This window comes from Epargyreus clarus, unplaced genomic scaffold (assembly GCF_041222505.1).
Source record: "Epargyreus clarus isolate Ecla_fem2 unplaced genomic scaffold, WU_Ecla_fem_2.2 ptg000006l, whole genome shotgun sequence".
Taxonomy (NCBI): Eukaryota; Metazoa; Arthropoda; class Insecta; order Lepidoptera; family Hesperiidae; genus Epargyreus; species Epargyreus clarus.
The window spans coordinates 4,284,844-4,299,024 of record NW_027332214.1 but is presented as its reverse complement, the minus strand read 5'-3'; the positions used below and the strand labels follow the sequence as shown (position 1 = coordinate 4,299,024).

Here is a 14,181-nt window from a genome sequence, read left to right as displayed (position 1 = left end):
TTAATAGTCAAAAATGTATAAATTGGTTGTTATTAACAACACGTGTAACTAAACTTCATTATAAATAGTACCTTTTTATTTTTTGTCTGTCCGCCCTATTTTTTTTATTATTTGGTTAATTATTAATATTTTACAATTCGTTAATTTTGTTCAACAATAAATATCCTGAATTTTTCTACAATTGTGATTGTGATTGTGGTTAAATTTCGACCACTAGTCGAAATAGCACACAGAATTGTCCCAGTTCCGCTCACTCAGTATGTACAGCGGCCTGCACGGCGGTGATTCGATTGACACTAGTTAACGAGATATGGATGCATGGACGCTTTGTTCTGCAATAAATGCAGGACGAACACAAACACTAAATGCGGTTATATGGTACACGTTACGTGTTTGTGTTTACATTGTTTCACATGTGACTCTAGAAAAGTCGTCGTTGACTGTTTCCTGTCCCAAACTCAACTCAAAGCTCCTATAGTTTTGGATACAGTCCAGCTAACTGACCTATTGTAGGTAGATTTTTTTTTATAATATAGGAGTAGCAGACGAGCATGCAATCCACCTGATGGTAAGTGGCTACTGCCGCCCATGGACATGTGTAATCAACCCCAGACAGGATTAGATATTCCTACCTGAGGTCGGCCACAGATGCGCCGCTACCCCTGTGGGCTAAGCTGGAACGCCTCTGAAAAGTATGTCTCCCTTACCACACCCTTCAAAACGGAATACAGCAACGCCTAACACTGCTGTTATTAGGCAGAAATAGGTGTGGCGGTGATGCCGCCGGAGTCGAACCACAAAGGGTTCTACTACTTCAAATTGGTGAACTTCTTACAAATTTGAGATTTTTTAACAACTCTCAGGCTCGTAGATCTCCTCAGGAAGTTTTCCTTTACCGTTAAAGTAAAGAATAATTAATTTCTAATACGCACATGACTTCGATAAATCAGAAATTGTTCCTTCCAGATCCTTTTATTCGAACTTCGAACCCCCTGACTGAACGACCAAATTTCAAACCACTACACGATCACTACAGAAACGTATACACAATGGTTTAATCGACGGATGCTCTCCACAATAATAGCACCATTTTACCTAGGCACTTCATACTTGTAACATTGTGTTCTCCAGTTCTCCCAAACGTACTTTAACGTACCTACGTCTATGATCGACTAACACATTAAGATACGAATGCACAAACTATTTGTAATCCTACTATGCATATGTGATTGTTTGCTAAATAGAAACTACAACAAGATCAGATCTATGCAAAACTTGTATGTTTTTTTTTGTTTTTTCATAAATACTATAAAGTGTTTAACCTGTACAACAATATGCTTGAATAGAGACACAGCAGTTTGTCAGCCAAGTTCGTAAAAGAAAAGAGGCACATGAGCCAGTGTGTATATTTACAGTTGTTCAGATAATTAAATGAACATTTTTCCTAACATGCTCATTAAGTACATACATGCAAGTATAATCGTCCAGATTGTTGGACGATATTATTAAAGGAAAAAGTTTAATTCCAAATATTGAATGTGTCTTCTCTTATCTCATACCATCAATCATAGACACAACTATCTACTATTTTTTTGTAATCAAACCCATAGAAAGCAGACCGGTTACCTAATGGAAAGCAGCCATATACTAACGTTGTGGTGATTAGGTTGACATAAGTCAACCTGATGCGACTGTACAGACGTTTCATGACCCAATTAGCGCATCCATGGTGTACCAATACTGAACACGTAATGCTCGCGCAAATAGAATCGGTACAGGTAGGTATACGTGATTTCAGATGACATACAAAACCAGTATCCTTACCATGAGTTTTTACATTTCGACAAATATGACTATTTTGGTATTTGTTTACGTATTGGCCCATAAAATTTCCAAGTTCTGACACAATCCGCTAGGCGCTGATTGGAAATAGTATGGGCAAATACTTAAACAAATACCAAAACAGTCATATTTGTCAAAACGTAAAAACTCATGGTAAGGGTACAGAGCCGTAACGTTAGTGGTTAAGGTGGTAATTACATCTACAGACATACAGTAATAGTAATAATAAAATAATAATAAACGCTGTCTATACTCACAGCCCCACACTAGGATTCCCTGTATCGTGGGTGCTATGGACACACACATAGACAAATACACAAACACCCAGACCCAGAAACAGGAAACTAAATTCATCATTTAGAAATCTGTCTGACCGGGGATCGAACCCAGGACCCTCTGCACGTCAGTTCGGTTTGGTGATCGTTCTGCCATGCGGGTCGTCAGCGTGACAGACAATTAGTATTCTCGTGTACAACATGGTCCACGCCTATCAATTTTTTGTATACATAAATACAATGCCCTACCCTTATTCCTTCTACTATTTATATTTCAAGCAAGCGTGTCCTTTCAAGCAAAATATAACTGTTTTACCTAGTTTACGTTAATCTAACATGTGGTCATTCCTTATATATAAGAGAACAATATGTATGAAGATGGGTGATGGAGATCGCAAAACGGAAATCTAAGTTATCGTAGCTAAATTACAACCAAATAACTTTTTCTATTTCAACAATAATTCTAACCTGTGACTTTGACTTTTAACTTGTGTCGCATACTTTTAAACATTTTAGACTTTTTCTTTACAAACAAATTAACTTTACTACGGGATTAAATGTAAGCATGTGAAATTACTCATAAGTATTTATTTACAGCAACGGTCATATGCTAACGCACCGGAACAAGAAGCCATATGAGTGCAAAGCTGATGGATGCGGCAAGTCCTACTGCGACGCGCGCTCACTACGGCGACACACTGAAAACCATCACCAGCCGGCATCCGAAAGTAAGTATAGCAACAAGACTTGTATCTAAAAATATTGCTAATCTTATACATGCACGATAACAGCCGTTTAAATAAGCCGATAAAGTAAATATTTTTTACTAAGTCTGGTAAATTGAGATGAACAATGTAGAGGTAGAAATATTGCAACAAAGAAAAGTAAGACAATCTTTACTTTTATCACATATATATAAGCATGTTCCATATCCGTCCCATATTCAAATTATATTTCATCAATTGCAAAAACTAATAAAAAGTAGCTTTAAAAATAGTATAAGAATCTTCTATTGATTAAATTCCTTATTTTTTCTTATTAAGACTCTACATTGATTTAATAATAAAAAATATTTTTTGAACAGGACAGACACGTTGGTGCGCTCTTATAAAACATTATTTCAAATACAACATACTAAAATAGAGAAGAATGTTCTAAATAAAATGCTTAATACAATCAATTAAACACGGACTCCTGTTTTAAGAGATTAGGAATTCTCGTGCCGCATTTCTCTTTATCTCGAGCAACGAACGCCAACCACATTGTGACCGAGAATCGACGGAGTATGTAATTAGTATCAGTACAGAGTAGAGATTGAATTTAATTAGATATTTTTTTGCTAGACCAATCCGATTTTTCAAGCTATATACAGTTAACATACTAGGTAACTTTGTATTAAAGTAACTATACATTGCATACCACAGAAAATATCGAGAAGTGAAAAAAAAACTAAAATTCTAAATATTTCGTTAAAAATTGATACAAGTTTAGAAGACAACAGTTTAGTGCTGATGACTTTTAATAAGCAACCTATTTTCTCATATTTAATAATGTAGTAGATTCAATAACTCGGTCATTGTAATCGTTTAGTGGAACATTATGGCATTGTTGCTAAAAATTAAATTCATTTTCAACAACCAGAATTATTTAACATAATCACGAATATGCTCCCAAATATCATTTTAATGTTTTATCATAAGTACCGGTAACCTAATTGGTATACATTTAATACACATATTTTGTTATTCAGTGAAACTTCAAAGGAATATTATATGACATAGTTAATGATTCGCAAATATGACAATAATTTTGGCTTATAGTTTAGTTCAACGTTATACATCAGGTGATGTGAAAATATGACAATTTAATATTTAATTAATTTATACTGGCAAAAAGAATATTTTTTAAATTATACTTAAACTTAAAACACTAGGTATAATTAGTAAAGTTATGTTGAATCCAATATGGCGGACAATAATTTATTTATTTTATAAATTTATGCATATTCATGATATGAGTATCAAATGGAAGGGTTTTCTTATGAGAATACGATAAACAAAATGACGTTAATGAAAATCTTTGTTTTGAAAAACTTATTTAATATAAATTTATTTATTTTGTTTTTAGAAAATAAGGACAATAACAACAGTTCTAACACAAACTCCCGTGAGCAAGAATCGAAAGCTTCGCGCGTCCCATCGCCCATCTCACCAGCTCACACCAACCATCTGCATTCTGACGTAAGTATTTTTTTTATTTGAACCTACAAATTTACGTAGTTATGCACCATATCGCAGACACATTTATGACTCTACTCAAATATTAAGCATTATTTCGATAAAAAAATTCGTATCTTTTCTTTTTTCTTAAATCTTTATTTTCTTTTATATTCGTCACCTTATTCTATATGTAAAAGTCTATCCGTATTACTTATATCTTTAACTTTTTAAGTTAAAAGTTTAACTTATATTTAACTTAAAGCTCTGCGGTTATTTCTTATTTAAGAAAAAGTATTCCTTGGAACTTAACTAAATTACGTCGTCCTTACTTTCAACAATAATAAATTAACACAAAATATAGGGTCGCCAACAGTAAATTTAAAAATGCAGAGCGGACGCAACGCTGTCACAGCCCTGTCTAATTTGTATGCATGCGCGAAATCGCAGAGGATTTTGAACAAATGCAATGCACATTTCCACTTCAGTTAACATATTTTTCTTAAAGTAGATGCATGAATTATGCATCTGGATTTTCACTCTAACACTGTATTCGTGGAAAACAAAAATAGGTAGCGGTGACATGTACACTGTATGGTTTGTAAATGTGATGATAACTTTAGCCATATTTACTGTCAGTGAATCCCTGCTTTTATAAAATGTATACATATCATTATTATTAATGAATCATGCAAACAACTCACGACGGCAAGAAGATAGTTAAATTGTGTCTTTGATTTTTCAAAAAAAACACCAGATCAACTTTTTAATGTGGTAAAAAGTATAAATTTCAATATCAACTTCTGTTATGACATCGCCAAAATAAAAAAAAATGAAATAAATCCCTTTGATGCGTGTCCGAGTATAAAGTAACAAAGTAAAAATGCCTGTTTCGTATATCCAATACTACAATATTCGCTTCGTATAAAATTGTTTTTCCACATACAGGTACCCATACCAGATAAGTTTTTATTTTCCATTGTACGTTATCGTTACAAACTGACGCTGAAGTGCTATAAAAGCGGGTTCATCTAAGCTGAGCACTCGTATGAAGTGCACCGTACTGATTCTCGGCTGAAGAGCCACAACACAGCTAAAAAATTGGTCAAGCACAAGTCAAACTCGCCCACAGAGAGTTCCGTACCACCAACATTTTCATTATTTTTATTTTTAGTGTTTATTAATATTGAAGACATTGAAGTAAATGTAATGTAAATGCAGCCATTGAAATGTTGAATTGTCTACCTATTACTGTTCGATACATAATGCGAAAAACGTCGAACTATATCGCCTTCTTATATGGCGACGCGCACTTATTTTCATATTTTTTTTATTTTTAGTATTTGTTGTTATAGCGGCCGCCGTTATAATTAATTCGTAAAAAAAATCAGGAGATAGAGCCCAATAACAAACGGACAGAATATTCAGGTGCGCGTGCACGTTCTGTCCGTCATTATTTCTAAAAAAAGAGCTCCGTTTACCCTTTAGATACGGAACCCTAAAAATGCACTGTGCTTAGAACTTCACTACATAAAACAAACTTTAACCTACTTACCCTCGTAAATAACAAGCTAATTTTGAACGCCCAACATTGTCCAAGTCGGTCGGTGGAATTCTATTACGTCTCGTAACAACTCCCGGTCTAGGAGGTCCATGTCGCATTTTTAATACAAGTGCTGGCTTACTGCCAACTGGCCGTGTGTAAAATTCAAGAACCCCCACCCCTATTAATTAACCAATTAGCCCAAATCCGCGTTGTGTGCTCTTTTAATTTCGCGCACCCGTTAAAGGTAGCCGAAAAAAAATTAGGAATAATAGCGGTGTGTTTCCCAAACTCGTTTTGTTCGTCGCCGCGTACATTATTCAGTACCCTTACCATGAGTTTTTACGTTTTGACAAATATGACTGTTTTGGTATTTGTTTACGTATTTGCCCATATAAATTCCAATCAGTGCCCCTAGCGGATTGTATCAGAACTATAGTGTCAGTAACGTAATATCAAATGTCTAAATTGACAAAATGGCGCTTTATGTTTTGTCTCTCTTTTTTGCGAACATGTGAGGCAGACAAAAATACTTGAGCACTTATTGTTACGTTTACTCAATGTACTGAAGCAATCGGAACATAATAATGGATTGAGTAAACGTAACGTAAAATTGTGTGATGTTTTGAAAACTCATGGTAAGGGTACAGATGAATCAACGAAATGTTTACGAGCTGAGTTTTAATAAGGAAACGCGATTTGAGTTTATATGTTCCGCTTTTTTGATGTAGTACCCTCGAGTTTCTAGTTCAGTGGGTAAAGTGGCCGCATAATAAGGTTCTTCAGTTGATGCATACACGTGTACGTTAACTACGCGAATTCTCAATGTAAAATATTTTAGGTTGACATTGGCATAAACTTTTGGACATTTTTCGGATAGTTTTTATAACATTATTATTGTATTATTACGATTACTATGAAATAAAAGTATTAAAGAATTGCGTAGTCGTTTGTTCTTCTAGAATGTTCGAATCACAAGTTCAAATACAAGAGAACAGTACCACAGATAACATAAATATTATAGACAACTTATGCTTACATTTATCTTAACAATTATTAATTATAGGTACATTGATGCAATTAATAAAAACGAATGTTATTATTTTGATGTTTTTTTTTTTTATAAATGACAGAGGTACATTTTCGACGAGTGTTACTTGTATATGACGACTGTATGTTTGTTGCAGTCAAGTAATGGTTCAGAGAAGTCAAGCGCGAACTCAAGCAGCACGGCAAGTGGGGACAGCAGTCCGCCCAGCACGCCGCCCGCGCCACCGACACCGCCAGTGCGGCCGAGACCTAAAGCCACCAGACCGAAAGTCGCTATAGTGGTAAGTGCCTAATTTCATTTAAAATAAAGAAAAATAGTCCAACTCATAAAAATATGTAGTATATTTGCACCTGACATCGGATAGAAAATCCCAATTTAATCTTAGAAACGTGAAAAGTGTGAAAAGTAAATTAAAACGGCGCATGTAACTATTTATGGTTAGAACACACTTCATGCTAATAAATAACAACATGGACACTATGGGTATATGACACAAACAATCGAACCATGCAATTCAAACATTATTTTATCGCAAAACCAAACTATAAAACTTTTTTTTTTCAGTCATCTACTAATTTAACTAAAACGGTCACAGATAGGATAAGTTACACGAGACTCGAAGAAGAACTTGTACGTCTATTTGTGCATTATATAGAGGTACTATTGAAATACACGTGGACGTCAACGGAATGCAGCCTCCTTCGCTTATTTGCATTCCGCCCTTTGGAGTTACGCTGGCGTATACACGCATTCAGTCATACTCCACTTGTTGTCTATTTACTTTGACAAATTTTGCTTTTATTGCCTGACTGCGAGGTTGAATGTTTTAGACCATGTAGATGTATTAAGTCCCATTCTTTGGTAGGACCTTCCAAACGGAATGACGGATTTTAACAGATGAAGTGTCGTAGGATTCGTGTAATTGTGGGAGTGACAATAGCTATATTTTTCTGCAGTTTGGATTTATTGTTTTGATAATATTTCTGAAATATTTATTAATTTTTTCAAAGTTTAAAAATTTCAAATATGACTCTATAAAAATACTACAGTAATGAATACGTTAAGAAAATAGATATATAGTTGACTAGATAAAAAAATACCACAGTAGACAAAGATCAATAATGTTATACACATTTCCATCAATCAATTGACTATGACCTACAAGTTCATTAATTTTATTTTAGTGAGCTACTTATCACGCTGAATCAGCACAATCTATGTAAAACAAAACTAAGCTGAAACTTTTACCAATTTATTACGCCAACAAAAACCGTAGATTGATGCTACGAACTCGTAGCCGTATTGTACAAATCATCGAGCGAACCGTAGCTGTGCTACGTAAGCGTGGCTACGAAACTCCCACGTAACGTAGTTTCGTAGACATAAGAGTACTTGCGTGAGACTTAACAGATATCTTGTTTGAGCAACGTCGAATATTGTTGAGAGTTAAAGCTTAAACATCGTATCCAACTGAGTATCAAAACTATTTCCAACTAGTATTGTGAGATTCAATTTCGTATACAAAGTTTGTTTCACCTTTATCTTTCGTAGTTTTGTGGCTTTTTTATTTTTTTATTTTTAAACACACAATAACTTATTTACAAATAAACCGAAATATTTAAATTATTTATTTTATGTATTACGTTTCTATATTTTTTAATTAAAACTTGAAATATATACCATTAAGTATTTAAAAAGAAACATTCTGTCAACATTTTTTTCAATTTAAAGTTGCAGCCACATAATACTATGTAATAACTACAGCATTCATTTTTATATAAGATCGATGTAACAAACAGGCAAGTAGAAATAACAAAAGTTCTACCACCTCTCAAACACATTATATTGATAGTATTCATTCGCTAAGCGCTTAAGAAAACAAAAACTTTTTATATGTAAACAAGTCACGAAAGCGGATACAATACTTCACTCCAATCACGAAAGGCTAATTTAAAATCGCCCTGTTTGCGCTTTTTGTACGTTAGCTGGTTCGAGGCTATATTTCTAGACAAAACGGTGGAGGAAGCCAATAAAAACGGTCGATAGTCGATACAAATCACGTCGCTAGTACCGCCAAGCGATACATTTGCATCTCATTACGAGCTAAGCAAGTTTCTTGCCTTACACTCGCCCTGATACAGTATGAAACAACAGCGTTTAATCATTTTTGTAAAGACTACAAACAACTCATTAGAAAGTAAGAAAGAAGTGACTTTTTGACGTGAGTATCAAATGGTTAACCAATCATTTATAATGCATAAGGTTAACCTGTAATCTACACTAATATTATAAAGAGGAAAACTTTGTTTGTTTGTTTGTAATGAATAGGCTCAAAAACTACTGGACCGATTTAAAAAAAATCACCATTCGAAAGCTACATTATCTACGAGTAACATAGGCTACATTTTATATGAAATAAAGAAGAAGAAGAAGAAGACATTTGATAAATAGATTTTGAGTCGGTACAAAGTTTGCCGGATCAGCTAGTGTTAAATAAAAAGAATAAACGTTTAATGAACTCTGCTACTCGTAAGGACAGTTTGTTATTTAATAATATACTCCCTATTTGTTTCTTACAAATACAACATTAAAGAAAAATAAATCCGGTGTTTAAAACTAAACACAAACTAGATGAAAATAAAACTTAAAAGCTTAAAAGGATGCACATTAATTATACTCCCCATCCCAAGCTAACTAATCCTTTCGCTTTTAAGCGACACAAAAAGGAAGCATTTATAAGTTAAAGTTTTTATAGTAATGTGTGTTTGCTGGCTGCATACAACCTAAATAGGTAAACCATAGATAAATTATACTAGTAGGATAATATATCTATGAGGTAAACCGATTTCTACGCAGTTGTTTTACGTTCAAATCCTAATTGAATCAAAATACTTAATGATTTAATAATTGTTAAATAATGATATCATCCAATTGAATAATAACTGATAATAATAATAATTGTTCACACAAGATTTTCAGAAATTACAATTTTTAACCATTAGTTTAGATTAGTAAAGATTACTCACTCCTAACAAGAAAATGTAACCAGTTTTGAGAATTGAAATAATTGTGTAAAAAAGTTTTCGCCACGTCTCCGTGCTAAAATGTCCCTAAAATATTTGAAATAGTTATTTATTTATTATGTAAATTACGCAGTATTAGTTATTTATTCGTAAATTTTCTCTTAAAATGTTTTTATTTGTCAAGAATTCAAAAAAATAACTTAATAATAAGCCGAAGTATCTTTACTAATCTATGTTTTTAATTAAATATTAATCTTTGATTATTTATTAGGTATATGCAGCTAACTAATGTAATTTTGTGCTAAAATGCAATAAAATATATTGAATAGCACAAGTAAAAGTAATCTAAGTATGTATTTTAATGCTTTATGATATTTTTATAACACATAAGAAAATACTATAACACCAGTGCTAATACTTCACTTATACTCGTAAATTATAATTAACTATGAAACCTATTTTTTACCTAATCTTACACCGCTTTGCGAACAAATATGAAAGTAAAAATCCTAAAACATGCATGCGCATAAATTTTTACTTTTATTCGCTAACTTAAGTAGTTATGTTATTATTTTTTGCGGTTGCTGTTCAAGACGATACTCAAACCAAGTTTGAGACTAGAGAAATAAAACCAACGGCCTAATTACTTGTATAAGTCATTCCACTCTGATATTCATTTTTAATGGTTGCGAATCGCACAAAAATTTTAGGTCAGATTTTACAATCAACTATATTGTAAACATTGTCCTATTTGAATTACTTGCAAAATGCAAATACAAACAATATGCAAATAGTACAAAACTGGACATAACAATAGCACTCCGAATCCGAATCTAGCACCGATCTCATAAGAATCATCAAACATTAATAGTGAGATCCTTACTAAAGGTTTGAATTTACTATTATTACTTACATTAAAGTTGAGCATTCTAAAGCACGCAGAATTATTAATTCGGTCTAACTGCGAGCTACGAAACAATTGGACGGTACCGTGGGAAAGAGGGCCGCAAGGATTCATATGCTAATACCAATACATCGCGGATTGCGTCCAGTGCAAAACGTCCACTGTATTAAATCGGCCATTCATCAGCTTTTGTACCAGCTTAATAATTCAGACGGCATCCGACCCTCGTTCTGTATAACCGCACAACTAGCGCTACGAAATTTTCTAGTCTGATTCCACCGAACGAGAGGTCGATTTATTCAAACGCAGCTTTTTATCGCCTTAAATAAAGGGGTCCCGATTCGCAAAACTCGATCCCGTAATGTGGGAGCGTTCACCTGCTAGTTACCCCATAGATAAGTAGATTGGAATTCGAAGGGATTCCAGTTAATGCGAATTGTAATCAAACTAGAATTATTAAACGGGATTAATACAAGTAGCAAGTTGTGAAGGGGAGATTCTAACTGGTGTTTGATGTGTGGGAATTTTAAAGTTTTGCTAAGACACAATGTGTTGGTTTGTTTTGATGCACACTATTATCCAATTGGTGGAATTTTAGTATAAAATGCTTTATGACGAGGAGAATCATATTTTTCCTTATATATAGAGGCCAACAGTGAGGCAGGAATAATTTCAAGATAAAATATATTAAAGCACCCAGGGTCATTTGATTAACACAGGCTTAACTTATATATTGTTATGTTGGTTAATCGTTTTATCTTTAAGCTAAGCTCGAAAATTAATGCTAACATTATGTAATAACATTTTATAAAAGTAATTTAAAACAACAACATTCTGACAATTAGCTCGGAGCATTTCAAAATATTTATTATATATTTATTTTAAGCGTACTTTTATTAAACATTCACAAACGGGTATTTGTTTTCCCGTTTCCGAATGTAAATATGAGCTCTACAGACAAATTAGCAATGCAATATTAACAATATTACAACCAGACTATCGAGATTGATGTCCAATTTAGAGTGAACTATGATGGGTGTCGATACAAGTGAAATTTATGAAGGGTGTATAGATTGTGACGGATCAGCGTATCCTGGACAGACAGGTAACGACGGGTGGCTTTATTAAAAGCACTCACTTTGATCGGGCTGTGATTTGACGTCACCTGCAGGAAGCAATAAAGGCCGACAAACACGGGCTCATAATTACAAGCGGCCCAAACAGTTTTGCTCACAACATATTGACAGCGGAATGCCTTTGAACACGATAAATCCGCTTTGTGCTACTTCATTATAGTATTGCGATTGCAAAATTTGCGTACGTAATTACGATATAATTATATTTACAGAGCGGACTTGTTTTCAATACGTATTCGGTTTTAATTTGGAATTCGAAAGGGTCACACGTGTTATTAATATCGCATTCGATACTTGCGGGGCTTACGATTTACAATTTTCATGAGAATGCAGAGCTTTATGTTAATTTAATACTCGTAAAATTCTTTATCGACGATATGGTGCATATGATGATAACATGTGTACATCTGACCGCTTCTATCGTGGACACTACAAAACTAAACTACTTCTAATCATTTGTTACCTTTACATTGTATAAACAGCTTTAAAGGTATCAAATTTACTAAGTTTAGAAAACGACAATTGTATATTCTGGTTCTAATATAATTACTTCCTTTTTAGTAATGTAATTATATAATTATGTGATTATAGAGTCATAGATTAACCACAATTATCAGTTTGAAATACAATCTATCAATCGCTGACTGATTGCTAATATAACATGTATAACATATGCATATTGTCGAAGTAACATTAACATAATTATGCCCCGTATTACATGTATGTACATTATCTAATTTAGGCTCCGATTCACCGATCGAGACACATTAGGTGGGTCGTAATTATCGCCACAGTTCAATCGATTTGAGGCTTTACTCCACAATCAGTTGGAGATGTCTTGTATTACTGCTTACTGTTATACCATGATTTTCAGTGTCGGGTCTGATAAGGTGAAATAAGTGGTCGCGAGTCGTCGAAACCTTAGTATAAAATGATATTGCTTTTCTTAAACATTTTTGTTCACCGCAACTTAACAAATATACTAAGATAATGGTAAGAAAATTTTAACTACAGGCATTTGACTACTGCATTGATATAAAATACTAGCTGACCCGGCAAACTTTGTACCGCCTCAAAATCTATTTATCAAATATTTTTCATATAAAATATAGCCTATGTTACTCGTGGATAATGTAGCTTTCGAATGGTGAAAGAATTTTTAAAATCGGTCCAGTAGTTTTTGAGCCTATTCATTACAATCAAACAAAAACAAAGTTTTCCTCTTTATAATATTAGTATAGATGTCTGTTATTGATGTAAATATGTTTTTTTATGTATATACCTACTTATGAAAATGAACAAAAGTACATAACGGATGTCATGCCTTGCAAAAGATTCAAAACCACTGCTATTATACAATACGTGCTTCAATACGTATACTTTCTATTTCACTCCCCAACTTAAGTGTACATGTAACAGAAACCGCAGACAAGTGAAACTAGTTCGCCCTTGTTAAGTGAAACATAAACTGATTCGTTGCGTTACCAGAGTTTGCAGGTGGTTTCGATTGTACTGGATTTAGGGTTTAGGCATTTGGACTGAAATCTGTGATTAGGTCGTGAGAGAAGTACGTTATATTCATGTAGTAACTATTTATTAATCTGAGGTTATATGGAGTTATTTGGTTTTAAAATGGAACACAATAACTTTTCGAAAGTGTTAAAAGACACTAATAAGTCCGTGCTAAAATTTTCATGTCGTTTTTTTGTGACGGTAAATATCTTTTGCATGGGCATTAGTAATTTAGTAGCTATTTAAGAATTATTTAATTTTAAGAATATTTGTGTATAATATACCTATACATAATAGAAATAATAAAGTAATTGGAAGTCTCTTTGCCATTAAATGCTATTAAGTTTGTTACGGCAACTCACGGCTACTACATTCAAATGAGAAAAATTGAAATTGAAATAAATGTTTGGCTACCCTAGAGAACTATATTACCTACCATTGCCTTTTAACCCATTGCCCTACATTATTATTCTTAAAACACAAATAAATATAGCAACGGTACGTTTTCGAATTCTACCCATAGAACAATTCTAGCATTTCATTCTATTCATTTGAAACTACAGCTCACCAGTAGCACTACCATGAGTTTACAAAAGTATTACTCGCTAGCGACTGCGTAAAATAAATGTATGAAAAATTGTACAGCGCCTCTGGTGGTTACTCGTAGAAGTAAAATCCG

At 33.4% G+C, this 14,181-nt stretch overlaps 1 protein-coding gene across 1 annotated transcript in view; it reads left to right on the top strand.

The window, feature by feature from the left end:
- The first annotated feature begins 2,485 nt into the window (after positions 1-2,485).
- The window catches only part of LOC140742550 (uncharacterized), a 31,091-nt gene continuing 19,395 nt past the window's right edge, over positions 2,486-14,181 (top strand). Inside the window, exons 1-4 of the mRNA XM_073073452.1 lie at positions 2,486-2,499; positions 2,715-2,845; positions 4,245-4,357; positions 7,064-7,207. Of these exons, the coding sequence (XP_072929553.1) occupies positions 2,486-2,499; positions 2,715-2,845; positions 4,245-4,357; positions 7,064-7,207 (402 nt within the window). The remainder of the gene's footprint in view (positions 2,500-2,714; positions 2,846-4,244; positions 4,358-7,063; positions 7,208-14,181) is intronic.